Source organism: Aptenodytes patagonicus, chromosome 12, assembly GCF_965638725.1.
Source record: "Aptenodytes patagonicus chromosome 12, bAptPat1.pri.cur, whole genome shotgun sequence".
Lineage (NCBI taxonomy): Eukaryota > Metazoa > Chordata > Aves > Sphenisciformes > Spheniscidae > Aptenodytes > Aptenodytes patagonicus.
In genome coordinates this window covers 15,599,443-15,612,430 of record NC_134960.1, presented here as the reverse complement: position 1 = coordinate 15,612,430, position 12,988 = coordinate 15,599,443, and the positions used below count along the sequence as shown (strand labels likewise).

Here is a 12,988-nt window from a genome sequence, read left to right as displayed (position 1 = left end):
GCCGCTCGCTCACGTCCGGGCGGGGCGGCGGCCGGGGCTGCCGGGGCGGCGCGGGGCGGTCGGGCCGCCGTCTCCCATGTCGGCTCCTTTCGAGGAGCGGAGCGGGGTGGTGCCCTGCGGGACGCCCTGGGGCCGCTGGTATCAGACCTTGGAGGAGGTGTTCATCGAGGTGCGGGTGCCGCCGGGCACCCGGGCTAAGGACGTCCGCTGCAGCCTGCAGAGCCGGCGCATCGCGCTCTCCGTGCGGGGCCAGGAGGTGCTGCAGGTACCGGCCGGCCCGGCGGCGGGAGGCGGCCCGGGGGCGGCGGGGCAGCTGACGGCGCCGCGGCGTGAGGGGGAGGACCGCGAGCCGCCACCCGCTGCCGGCGCGGAGGGTCTCGGGGCGCCGGCGGCTGCAGGGAGCTCCGCTGCCTCCCGAGGGGATTAAAATACCTCTCTGCCGGGTTGCGCTTTTGGTTTGGGGTTTGTTGGGGGTTTTGTCCTTCTTTAAATGTCTAGATTTTGATAAATTAAAAGAGAAGCTTAACAAACAGTTCTGTCGAACTGCACGATCTTTTAAAGACGACAGGAAAAATAAAAGACGACCAGCTCACGTGGATTTGCATTCTTCTTTTGTAGTGATTTGGGCAGTGTTTAAGTGCGTAGCTTCGATCACTGCTGAAAGCCAAAAAAACAGATCAAAAGCGGATCTGCTTTCACATTGGTAACGAACAACTCTTCGTAGCATAACGTATAGCCATTGCACCATAGCTGTACGTTACCCGTGGCAGAAACGCTGGCATTTCCATGGCAAGTCTATTAAAAATGGCATCACCGTCTGAGAAACACAACTCCTTACAATGAATTTAGATACTGAAACAGTGACAGATATTTTTACCGTATTAAATGCTTCATTTAAAAAAAAAAAAAAAAAGGTGTGTAAGAAAAAATAATTCTTTGATCGTCTATGTGCAAGTCTATATTACTGGGCAAGATCATGCTATTCATTTTCAGCAGAAAACAAGAAGGTAAATTGGGAGTAAAACTTCACAATTCAATATGAACGGGATACTGAATGGATTTTCCTGTTTTGTAATATTGTACGTGTCTTTTGCAGGGTAAACTTTTTGACTCTACAATAACTGATGAAGGAACATGGACGTTAGGTAATAACCTACATCTGCAATGACATTGTGAGGGCAGTAGAACTCCTCAAAATATGCTGCAGATTTACCCCCTTTTTTTTTAATGGGAAAGATTACTTTCTTCTCTGTACATAGCTTTGTAAAAAAGACGATTGTTATTGCCAGACTAAGGAACTGAGGTGGTACAAAAGCCCTAGAGATTAAGGTTAACAGGAAAATGCCGTATCTTGGAAGGCAGTAGTCGATGGATCACAAACACTTCCATATAGTGAGAAGTTTTTGGCAAACCCTCGTTAAAGCTAGACAATTACGGTAGAGTTATGTGGTCTGCGCCTCCCCATAATTGTTACTTTTCTTGTCTTTTGTCCTTCTTTTATGCATTATATTTTTGGGATGGGTGACAAAACCTACAGTCCAAGAGAATCAAAATGCAATCTAAAAATCACACTAAGGTACTTACAGATAACGAGCAAAAAAAGCTTCTCTGTTCATTACTTCATAAATATTGTAAAGTGTTCAGAATATTTTGGGCTTTGGCAATCACATTTGTGGACTGTGCCTCTCACTTAATGTTTTCTTGTCATGGTTTTTGTTTTCCATTCAATATTTATTCTAAATATTGATTAATAATTTAGTTACTTAAACACGGAAACTAGAAGTGTAAACAAACATTGTGAAGTGAAGCCTACTCTTTTCCAGTATGTGAATAGTCTTCAAAATACACTTTGTAATGCTGTATTTACTCAATTAAGTAGAACTAAACATCCTACATGTTAACTTTGAAATGTACTTCCAATATATTGTCTATAAGCATACTGTCTGTGTTTAAATAAATTCATTATATCTCCATATGTCGCTAAAACTTAGTTCCGGCTTTTATTGGTAATAACTCTCTGTAAAGCCTGACCTCAAATCCTTCATTATTGCCTTAGCTGAGCTGTATATATTAATAGATTACATCTTTTCTCTGTTGTGAACCTCACTAAAAGGATAGTTTATGTTTGCAACAGAAGTACTTACGAACTGTGTTTAATCCCTTAAAATAGCTTCAGCATTTTTACAGGCCAGAAAGGGGAGAGGTGGCTGTATAGGCTATCTTGGCTTCAGCCTTTCTGTTTCTTGTTAATGTTTGTTTATTTATCGATAACCCTGTTGGCATTGGCATTAAGAATTTAAATTACTTCATCAAAAAAATCCTGTGCTTGTTAATGGTGAATTCACCAAACCAACAAAAAAGACTAGCACATAGGACTGAGTTTAATGGTTGTTTTATGTGTCTGTTTTCATTCGACAGAAGACAGGAAGCTGATACGAATTGTTCTAATGAAGACAAATCGAGATGCTGGAAATTGTTGGACGTCTCTGTTAGAAAATGAATACGCTGCTGATCCTTGGGTACAGGACCAGATGCAAAGGAAACTTACACTGGAGCGATTCCAAAGAGAGGCAAGTTAAAGGACCATAATTACTCCTTATATTTTATGTTTGCACACGGAGGTTATGGCCATGAAAGCTGAGCAAAATTGTTCTGCTGTCCAGTGCCATGGAAACATATACTGTAGTTTAATATATATATATGTAGAATGCTCACGAAGTTTTATCAGTGTACTTTCAAGAGGTTATTCTGTCTGTAGTCTGCCTGAAGGTTTTGTGAGAAGTCAAGATGAGTTTGGGGCGGGTATTGCTAGTTTAGGGTTTGTTGCATAATACTAACAACTTTTCACTTAAGTTAGGCTACACACAATTTCTATTACTATCTGGAATTATGACATGGCCATATTGTCAACAAACTTCTAACACCAAGCTCTATTGAATATGTTTGTTTGTAACATCACACGATGTAGAATAGTTACCTGGAAAACATTTTCCTTGCCCTTTTACTGAATTTGCTTAAATTGTTTTGCTACACCTTTAGCATGCAACTATTCCTATGCAAGTCTGCAGAGTTGTAGAATTACAACTTATTACTTAACAGCTGAATCAGCACGCTACATACTGCAACAAAGAACATCATTTTTATGAAACTTGTTATCCAGCATGGCAGGTACTTATATTTTCAAATAGTAATTTCAAGGGTCACCAGAAGCCAGAAGTTTTTCTTAAACTTTCCTTAATATTTCTTTACTGGGAGATCTAACTGCTTGCCAAATTGAGAACAGCATTACAAAGTCACTTCAGCAGTAGGCAACCAAACTATGACAATTTAAGGTTTATTTGTTGATGCGTTTTCCAAGAATTTTAGTGCCATGACAAATGGATGACAAGTTGATGGTTATATGTCCTTGTTAGAATGGCAGAATATTAACAGAAACAGTTTTGGGCTCTTTGTTTGTTGATTGTTTGGGGGTTTTTTTTAACAAAAAAAACATTTTAATTAAGAATTATCTATTAAACTTTTCTCTTACCTCCATCAGAACCCTGGATTTGACTTCAGCGGGGCAGAAATTTCTGGAAATTACAGTAAAGGAGGACCAGACTTTTCTAGTCTTGAAAAGTAAACTGTTTTTTATCTGTGTTCCTTGAGAGGAATTACACATTACACTTACAGATTGGAATAATGTAACTGGTGAAGACTTCAGTGACCTCTTCAGCAGATTGTTGTCAAGTAATTACTTCAGTGAAGAGAAAGAAGATGTCTTCCAGTAGAATGAAGACAAAGTGTTACCAGCTGATTTATAAGCTGTGATAACTTTCCAATACTAAGGGACAAACTATAGAGAAAGGTGTACACTAAAAAGTAACACCTTTAAGCAGAATGTTGGTTTTCGTGTTTTGTTTGGGGTTTTGTTTTTCAGAAACACCATAGTAAACCAGTCAGTTATAAATCTACCACTTGTCTTTATGCAAGAATATCTTATTCACCGTTGAAGAATAAATCTTATAAGCAAGATATTTAATGTTTTTTCTTAACTTGCAACAGGAAGGGTATTAGGATGGCTACAGTTACACTTTCCCTCTGTAGCAGCCCTCTGAGAACTCATAAATGTCATTCTAAAACAATGTTTTAAATAAAGAAACCACTGCACCCTGCCTCAAATAAGGTTTTACAATCCACTGTGCTGTCAAATATAGCACTAATGATTAATACTTGCTACCAGGTAAGCGATACTAGAAAACTGAAAGGTCAGGTGAAAGTCTGGATATAAATAATTTTATGTGTTAATGTAACATAGCCTTTCAGTATAAATATTTAAGATTTTGAAAGTAAGAGAATATAATGACTTTTGAAAGGAATGTGAAGTCCCTAAGTAGGAAATGGTATCTTGCATCTATTCATTACCAACATACAGCACAAGTTGTTGATAATCTATCTAAGAAGCTCTAGATTTTTGTAGATAGCTTTAAATTTAATAGCCACATTTTAAACTTAGCTATTGCATGATGTAATATTTTGCATGTGTCAAATATTTATCAGGAATTTTCTACTCATTGTTAAGGATGCAGCTGAGAAGCACTCCAACCACAGCATTATACAGGATGAGTGCTGTGTCAAACAGACTAACAGAGGAAGAAAACGATTGCCAAATTCTATTGTATTCTGAACTCTGAAACTACCACCTATACTTCAGTCCTAAGCAGAAGTCTCACTGAAGAAAAATTGCCGGCAGCTGTCCATCATACTGCTGAGCCTTATTTCTAAAATTGCATCATTTCAGTTGGCACACGGCAAAAATGAAGCAATAGTTGAGGAAGAATGCTTTTGTTGCAAGATATCCAATGCTTTCTTGTATGAGCAAGCAAGCATTAATACTCCTGAAATAATCAACTGTGCTCCTTCTACCCATGTCATCTTTACAGAACGTAAAGTAAGTTCATACACTGTGCTTGGGTTTTAGAGAACTGGCCTTACTATACGAAGGAAAGTAGTGTGGTATCAAATGCTGATTTATGGCTATGAAGTTCTGTATCTTCACCGTGATCCTAGCATAGAAGGTGGATGGTACAGTTAAGAAACAAAGGAGACTGCTGCAAAAGCAACTGAAGACAGAGGGAAGATAGAAAACAGTTAATGTTGCATCAAAATGCTGAAGTACTATCCAGTGAAATAGTATTTTTTGTTACAGTAGTTGGTTTGCACAGGACGGTTTTGTATGTCTTTTGCTTACAGCCGAAGTTTAGAATAGCATCTGACAATTCGGTGCATGAACTTACATTTACTATATGCACTTTCAAAGCTAAACTTTATTCCCGTGTTTTCTGCTTTATGAAGTAGCATGAGAGTCATCCTATAGCCAAATCCAAGGCTGCTGTCAAGGCAAGAGGACAACTGTGAAGTATGTATTCGGGCGTCATGGCTCTGAATTGTTTTTAAGAGGAAAGGTTTGAACTACTTGGTTAGCTACTTCTATCATCTACTGTAAGTTACAGACCTCCAATTCTGGAAGAATCTAGGTGAAAATAAAAAGATATTGATGCTATGACTTTCCTTAATCAGTATCTACTCAGTTCTCACTCTGTACTTTTAACAAATGGTGGTTTGTGTTCCATCTCACAACAGTTTCACTGGGATTCAATCCCTCGCTTCTTAGACAAATAGTAACAGGTATTTGACAGATGCATAAATTTGGGTATGTAATATAGCATCCAGATAAACCCACTCCATAAGAAATAATCCTGTGCATTTATTCAGAGTGCTACTCTGCTATGTAAATGGGTGGAGGACAGTCTACTGGCATTTTTTCATGCATCTGGTTCAACATCAGCACAGAGTAATGCCACAGCATTGTTTTCTTTATCAAAAGGACCACAGCCGCTCTGACTCATTGTTAGGCACAGAAATGTATAGCTAAACTCATACCTAGTCAAACTGGGATGGTCAGATCAGTGCAAATTCTAATCCCAAGATTAGAAATCTGAGTTCCAGATTATCTTAAGCAAGCACCATCCGTGTATTTACTGCAATGTATAGAAACAGGTGATATGTACTATTAGATAAATAATGGAAGAGGGTTGAAGTCAAATTTGAACAGTCTAAGCTACTTAAGTCAGTCTTTTCAATCTTGACACTTTTATATCTCAAAGGATTTAGAGTAATCGTGTGCCAAGTTGAAATAATTTAATCAAGAACCTTGAGTTTTTCCTGTTGGTTCTATAGCCTTTCCCATGCAGCCTTAACCTCTTAAAAAAAAAAAAAAAAAAAAAGAAAAACATCTCCATAATCTCTTACCTCCTGCCTGGAAGTTTTCCAGGTACTGTTCAGATATGTCACTTTATACACCTCCTACTAAAATGTTTTATAACAAATGGAAAAAAAGTTACTCAGTTGAACACATTTCAATGTTTAATTGAAAGGTACATATCTTGAGATATGACAATTAGAATTGCACATTGCATCTTCTCCCCATATCCCAGTAGGCCGACCACACCGTTGTCCAAATCACTTGCATGCTTTTCAGAGGCCAGTACAACGCACAGATAGATAGCACTGGCAGATGCAAAAACCCAATTACATGTTATGCAGTGCAATCGCTCAAATGAGTTCACGAGAAGGCTTGATTCATCCAGTACAAAGCTTTGGTCTGAAGTCTTCTGTGAAAAGTTTAACTAGTTTGAGATATGCAAAGAATGGTTTCCCCCTCGGCTATTACCATAAAGGGGAAAGGGTTGGTTGGCTAACATCTAAGCCCACACTATGTTCAGAACATTCTGATCTCTCCTTCTCCACTAAGTCAGTTCATATGGCAATCAGTTATTAACAGCCTATCGCTAACAACCTCTGCTCCACAGTGATGCAGAATTCAAGACGTCATTAGCAACATTCCCCGAACACCTCCCTTCATCTTACGTACAATAATACACATTCTTATTATTCACTTCCTTGTTAGCACCAGAAGCATGATATGCCTCAAGTACTGACTCGGTCTTCAGAAAAAACAATTGTATTTTACGATGCTTAACATTAAAGAGATCAGAGTTGAAGCAATCTTCAGTGTTTCTGAACTAGATTGCTCCCACATACAGGCCAAGATGGGGCATTAGCCCCACTCCTACTGTGCCTGTAAAAATGCACCTGTTCAGCATCAGCATTTACCTCTTGTACAGCGAAACTTTGGAAAACTGGTGTCAGATTTGGGGCAGGTGACCCAGTACTTTCCCTCAGCCTTCATTAGGTAGCATGAAGTTTTTGCACTCTATGAAGTAATTTGTAATCTCAGTAAACTACACCTCTTACAAAATCCTGAAGTTACTGATGCTGTATTAGTGACTACCTTTTACAAGGCAATGAAATAAAGTTTCTCTTTTCTCCTGCTCTAGCTACTTGACATGTTCAGTGGGTACCGCATAGCCTAGTTTTTAATGTGTGTCTATGGTAGAAGGCCAGTGCCCTGCCCAGCAGGAACATGTGGACACATGACACTGCCTAAACAGCACGTCAGGTGGACTGACAGGCATTTGCTATTGTCATTAATAATGAGCGGGATTAGTCTTGTTTGATTGAGACACTGCAGCACTGTGCTGCTGCACATGATGTTTTCCTAGCGTCATGTAATCTTTGGAAAGTGAACCAGATTTTTAAAATTAAATACATGATTCAGCACCTGCAGTTATAATATACCAAGATTAGACTACACAAGCTGCTCTACAAACTATAAGGTGTTAAAATTCCTTGTATCGGTATTGTGATATTTCACTGAACAGTAAACAGTCTAACAAATAAGACTGAAAACTGACACGGAGCGTTGTTGTAATCATCATGAAAAGAACATATTTGCTGGAAGGATCTTTAGTCTGAAATGTTACATGCTCTTTCCATGAGTTGAGTTCTTCATTATTAAGATCATGTTTCAGACTTTGTTTCTCAAATATTCATGCGTCTGTTGACAAGGTCACAGGATGGTTCTCTCCTCATTTTATTGTACTCCTGTAAAAAAAAAAAAGTCAACTGAAGGGCTTTCTATAAGAGCCAAACAAAGCATCAGACTTTAATATAGCAAGACAACAGCAAGACAGCTGTTACAGTAAATATGTAGCCTTTGGAATTAAAGTCTAGATAAGGAAGTAGTTCACAATTTCTACAGAGCAAAAAACCAGTAATATGAATAACTGAATTACAGTTTTTAGACTTTACTAAACGGACAGTTATAAAAGTAAAACTATATAAAACTGCCTTCTTTTAAAGTGGTTTAAGTGAATGATTACAAGAAACTCATTCTAATAGGCAACTGTTTCCTCTTAGCCAATTCTTTTTAGGATAGGAGCAAGCCAAGTTTTTTCTCTGCCTTTTTACCAGTTTTACTCCACATTTTAGTTTGAATGAGGTCCCAATGTCTGTAGCACACATTTCTGCTCCCACAGCACACCAGAGGATCAGTTCTTTCTCCAATGTTCATATATTAGGTTGCCACTTCTTTAGGTACAGCACTGGCTCAAGCATGAACACGAGAACAGACCAGCCTCTATGACAGGCCTACTATGTTTATGTTACATGTCTTCAAGAGGTTACCTATATGGAATAAGAAACTTTGAGGTAATTAACAGCTAATTACTTCTACATTATCAGAAGTTGATTTTACAAGGAGTTACCTATTATGAGCTGGTCTCTGGAATTGTAGGAAGGTGTGTTATTCTGTAGTAGCTATGTTTAAGCTGTCGTGCTGTACGTCCAGACACAATCCATTTTAATTTCTGGACATTTGGTTTGGAACACTTGCTTGAAGAATATTCTGTAAGGCACTTTAACACCAGTTCCTTCCAGAAGGTCAAATCTCTGTTGTTTATCTAAATAGCAAGACAGAATCTCATATGTTAATAACTCATTAAATCCTTATAGCATACATGTACTTTCAGCTTCTTCACATAAGATAGGAAGCCAAAGATCCCAAGCCAAATGGGAAAAAAACCCCTACCAAGCCACAAAAGAAACCAGTATGCCAATGGACCTCCCCCTTCCCCACTGTGTAGGCCCTTGCATGCATTTTTCTTCCTTCCTCCCCTGAAACTTTATCTGTACATACCTTGGAATGCAACTGCAGAAATTCCAATGCCTCTGTCAACTCCATTAGTTTTTGTTCTTCTATTTCTAGTGCCATAATAGACAGTGCCAAGACAGAAGGCTGGGGAGAGAGAAAACATTTTTAAACACCTCTTTGTTAAGTTTCAGTAGTCTTGTTGCCTTTGAGCTTTCAAGCTGTTTACCTTGGCTTTAGAAAACATGATTCTGCAGTGACATGCCTTAAGCTGGGTCTCAAGTCTCTCAAAATTAAGGTATTTTCTCCTATAATAAAAAAAGATGAGTGAATATAGAAGGAGAATGCAAGCTTGATCAAGGCAGCACCACTCTGGGAACTCAGAGAAGGAGTAAGAATATTCATTATCTAAAAAAAGGCCTCATTTGTTCCAGAAGTTCTAGGGTTACAGTCAAACAGGTGTTCAGTTTTGGCAGTCCTAATGCCAAAAATAAATCTTGTGTTACACTGGGGAGAGTTGCATTGTCAAAATAGGTTTACCAACAAGGAATTTTAATGCTTACTACCAAAAGGAATCTCTTTCTAAGCCAGATTTTGAAATCTTTGCAATAAGGCAATACTTAGTGCAGCATAAGCAGAGATTTATTATACTATCATTATTGAGCAAGTTTGGTTTTTGGCTCAGAGGGCAATACTCTTTAGATCACTTTATGCAAACAACATTTAAAATTAAAATATTAAACTACAGATATTCACATTTATGATATTTACCAATAAAGGGGGAAAGTTTGTGGGTTTTTTTAAGTATAGAAAGGCCAATTACTCGTGTAATTTCCCTGCTTACTTTTCTACATAGGCTTCCTGATCATATACAGTCATAGCAAACTAAGTATTACATATTTTACCTTTCACAGCTTAAATTCTCATGAATGAGTGAATGATATAGTTGTAGAAATTGGAAGGCTGTCGTAGCTTTGACTTTCCAAGACAGCTTCTCCAATACGATTTTCTCCATCCTCATCATATCAGAAACAGTGAACCTATACTGGCTTATTCGAATTAAGTCAGTGGCCAAGGGAACATTTCTCTCTTCTTCTGATGCCTTCACAGCCAAGTAGAAGCAGCTGAGTCCAACACAGCCCAAATGTTTAGGCTGTACCTAAAGAAAAGTGAATTGTTGTTACTTTCAAAGAGGAAGGTCTTTGATCAGCCATTTCAACATCTAAATACCAAACTATATAGGCACCAGTGTATTTTAGGAAAAAATTATGGGGGCAGGGGCTGTTGTTCTGTTTTTTGAAGATTGAGAAATCAGTCTTTTGTCTGGTTACATTCTTATATTTATTTAACTAAATGAGAAGACGGTTACACACTATGAGTTCTGCCTCATTCATCTAAAAAGCAAGACTGCAGAACAATATATTTTGATTGAGGTAGAACAGGTTTCTTAATGAGGTTCTATAATAGCTTAATCAGAAGCTTTTAGGACTTAAAGTGTTATACATATTGGCTTATACAAAAAAAAAATTGGGTTTTACTCTTCTCTATATATACACACACGCGCATATATACGTACATAAACTCACTTATTTTATTCCATAGGCATTACAGTCCCCATTTTTACTGCTTATTTTGGATTCACAAGTCTTTCAAATCATCATTTTCCTATCCACTCCATCTAGCTTTCTCATTTTTCTTTTAACACACAAGGAAAACAAGCTTTTGTTCTTGACCAAATAGTATAGTGGTAATCCTGTCTTGTTAGATGATTAACAACAACCCAGGTCAGCATGCCACTACCAGATTCTAAGTGCTGACCAGCATCAAGCCTCTTAATATACCCAAGCCTTACGGGTAGGTTGAAACAGCAGTAAAATAATAAGTAATTTAAAGTGTTCTTGTATACATGCAACAGGCAAGACAATCCATCTTGACCTAACCCCTTAATATGGCCTGCATTTCCAAGCCTATGGGGCATCCTGAAGTTGCAGCTGATGCCCTCTTCCTTCTCTTCTCCAGAGGAAACAGCTTTCTTAACAATACTAAAATATGAACAGGGAAAGACATTTTTTAGCTCTTGCAAAACCAGAATGTCTGCAAGGAGCTTAACCTTTAGCCAGCTAAACCCAAGACATTCTAACTTATAATAGGAACAAGGTTGCAATGAGCAGAAGCTAATGACTGAGAGCTTATAGTTTAAAAAGCCATACCTTCATTTTTGACAAGAATCTATCTAAGAAATTCACAGCTAGTGAAAACGTCTCTGTATGGAAGCCAAAGAACTGAGTTAAGCTGAGGAGATCTTTCACTTCAAAGTCTCGCAGCCTTGCAGTCATTCGGAGGCCATTATCATGAGCAGATTCAATCAGCCTCAGGCCAGAGGCCTTTGGCTGACATCTTAACTCCTGTTCCAACAGGGCTGTGAGCTGGTACAGCAGTTCCTGAGCTTCAGTAGTTACAAGTGTTTCAATCATCTGTAACGAGAAACAAATGTAAGTGTATCAAACAACTAAAAGGGGGAAAACTTACAAACTTACACTTGTCTCTACAGCAAAGATAGGAACTTTCCTTTCTCTGTAGGTATGTGGACTGCTCATTTGTAAGTCTAAGTTTTTGCCAATTAGCAACGCACGTGGAACACTTGGAACGGATAGCGATATAGATAATGGAAGGTGAACGTGTTGCTGGTGAAAGTTAATTCCAGTTTGTTGTAGGTATCAGGCACACACCGGCGCCATCAGCGCTCGGCCCGCTGACCAGCCAGTCACACAGCATACGCAGGCAGCGAAGCTCCCCCTGTACTGAGCGAGCTGGGCCCGACCAGGGCTGTCAGCTAGGAGGCTAGAGTGGGTGCAGCCACCCTTCTGCTCACCGCAGTAGTATTTTTCAACTCAAAACTCCAGAATTACACCGCTCACCTCGGGGACTGGGTGACACCACAGCCGAGCCAGCACCAGGCCAGAAGGCTTCACAACCGTGGCCCACCGGACCCCGGGTAGTCCCACGTAAAGGTGCCCGCGGCTGTGCCCGGCACACCCCAAGCCCCGCAGACAGCTCCTGCCGCGCACCCGTCCGGCCCCCGCCGCCCTCGGGCCCAGCAGCGGCGGCGGGGCCCAGCGGGGCCGCGCACCGCGCACGCGCCGCCCCCCCGGCACATGTCCGGGCCTGCCTTTCGCCGCCTCGGGGGGCTTCGCCGGGCGCGGTGGCGGACGAGCGATCCGGCGGCAGGACGGAGGGGCCACGCCCGCCTCACGGACGGGCCGGGCACGGCGCGGAGGAGCCCGAATCCGCCGCCGGTGTGGCCCGGCCCCGCGCACTTACCTTGCCCCTGTCGCCCCGCTCCCTTCTCTCGTGGGGAGGGCCCCGAGCAGGTGTGACCCGCAGCGACAGCCGCAGCGGCGCCGAGGGATCACTCTAAAGCGCTGCCCGGTTCCTCAGGCACCAGCGACCACCGGGAGAACGCCATACAGCCGCCGCCCGGCAGACAGCCCGCCCGTCCCGCCCCGGAGGGGCGGGGCTGAGGGGGAGTGATAGACTTCCAGGCAGGCCAATCATGGGACGCGGATGCCGGGAAAGGGCGGGGCGCCGTCGCTAGGAGACAGGCAGGTGGCGGCCTCTGGCGATGCCTCTGTAGGGCACCGCGCGCTAGCGCCGCCTCCCGCCTAATCTCGAGGGCGGGCGGGCGGGCGTCGCTCCTTCCCTCGTCCTCAAGCCGCCAGGTGGGCTGGAGAGCACAAGGGAACGAGTCTTTGCGGAGTTCCCGCGCTGCTGCAGCTTTCTCCTCTGGGTGCGAGGGCCTCAGCGTGTGTCCCCCTGTGGCAACGGCCACGGTAAGGTCCGGCCCCGTCGCCTCCCGCCCGAGGCGGCCGCACCGCGCCCGGGGCTGCGAAGGACTCGGTACGGTCGCTCGTTGGAAAGCTGAAAGCTTGCCGACCGTGCACCCAGGCCCTGTATAAG

General features: G+C 41.6%; 2 protein-coding genes across 2 annotated transcripts; one reads left to right on the top strand and one right to left on the bottom strand.

Moving 5' to 3' along the window:
- The first annotated feature begins 35 nt into the window (after positions 1 to 35).
- Positions 36 to 5,553, top strand: NUDCD2 (NudC domain containing 2). The gene is made up of 4 exons (XM_076350024.1): positions 36 to 265; positions 1,097 to 1,145; positions 2,419 to 2,570; positions 3,539 to 5,553. Exons 1-4 carry the CDS (start codon positions 77 to 79, stop codon positions 3,620 to 3,622), a joined length of 474 nt encoding a protein of 157 aa, XP_076206139.1. The 5' UTR covers positions 36 to 76; the 3' UTR covers positions 3,623 to 5,553.
- Positions 5,554 to 6,383: 830 nt separating this feature from the next.
- CCNG1 (cyclin G1) lies at positions 6,384 to 12,525 on the bottom strand. The gene is made up of 7 exons (XM_076349774.1): positions 12,353 to 12,525; positions 11,242 to 11,505; positions 9,937 to 10,190; positions 9,261 to 9,339; positions 9,080 to 9,178; positions 8,649 to 8,843; positions 6,384 to 7,986 (listed from the first exon to the last, which is right to left on the bottom strand). Exons 2-6 carry the CDS (start codon positions 11,503 to 11,505, stop codon positions 8,652 to 8,654), a joined length of 888 nt encoding a protein of 295 aa, XP_076205889.1. The 5' UTR covers positions 12,353 to 12,525; the 3' UTR covers positions 6,384 to 7,986; positions 8,649 to 8,651.
- Between the last annotated feature and the right edge of the window lie 463 nt (positions 12,526 to 12,988).

Bases quoted from the DNA above. Each gene is read 5' to 3' on its own strand.
- NUDCD2 (XM_076350024.1), top strand. From the start codon at position 77: ATGTCGGCTCCTTTCGAGGAGCGGAGCGGGGTGGTGCCCTGCGGGACG. The intron at 1,146-2,418 runs GTAATAACCTAC...TTCATTCGACAG, and splicing joins TGAAGGAACATGGACGTTAG to AAGACAGGAAGCTGATACGA. The intron at 2,571-3,538 runs GCAAGTTAAAGG...TACCTCCATCAG, and splicing joins TGGAGCGATTCCAAAGAGAG to AACCCTGGATTTGACTTCAG.
- CCNG1 (XM_076349774.1), bottom strand. From the start codon at position 11,505: ATGATTGAAACACTTGTAACTACTGAAGCTCAGGAACTGCTGTACCAG. The intron at 10,191-11,241 runs GTATGGCTTTTT...ACTTTTCTTTAG, and splicing joins GATTCTTGTCAAAAATGAAG to GTACAGCCTAAACATTTGGG. The intron at 8,844-9,079 runs GTATGTACAGAT...CTTGCTATTTAG, and splicing joins TTCTGCAGTTGCATTCCAAG to ATAAACAACAGAGATTTGAC.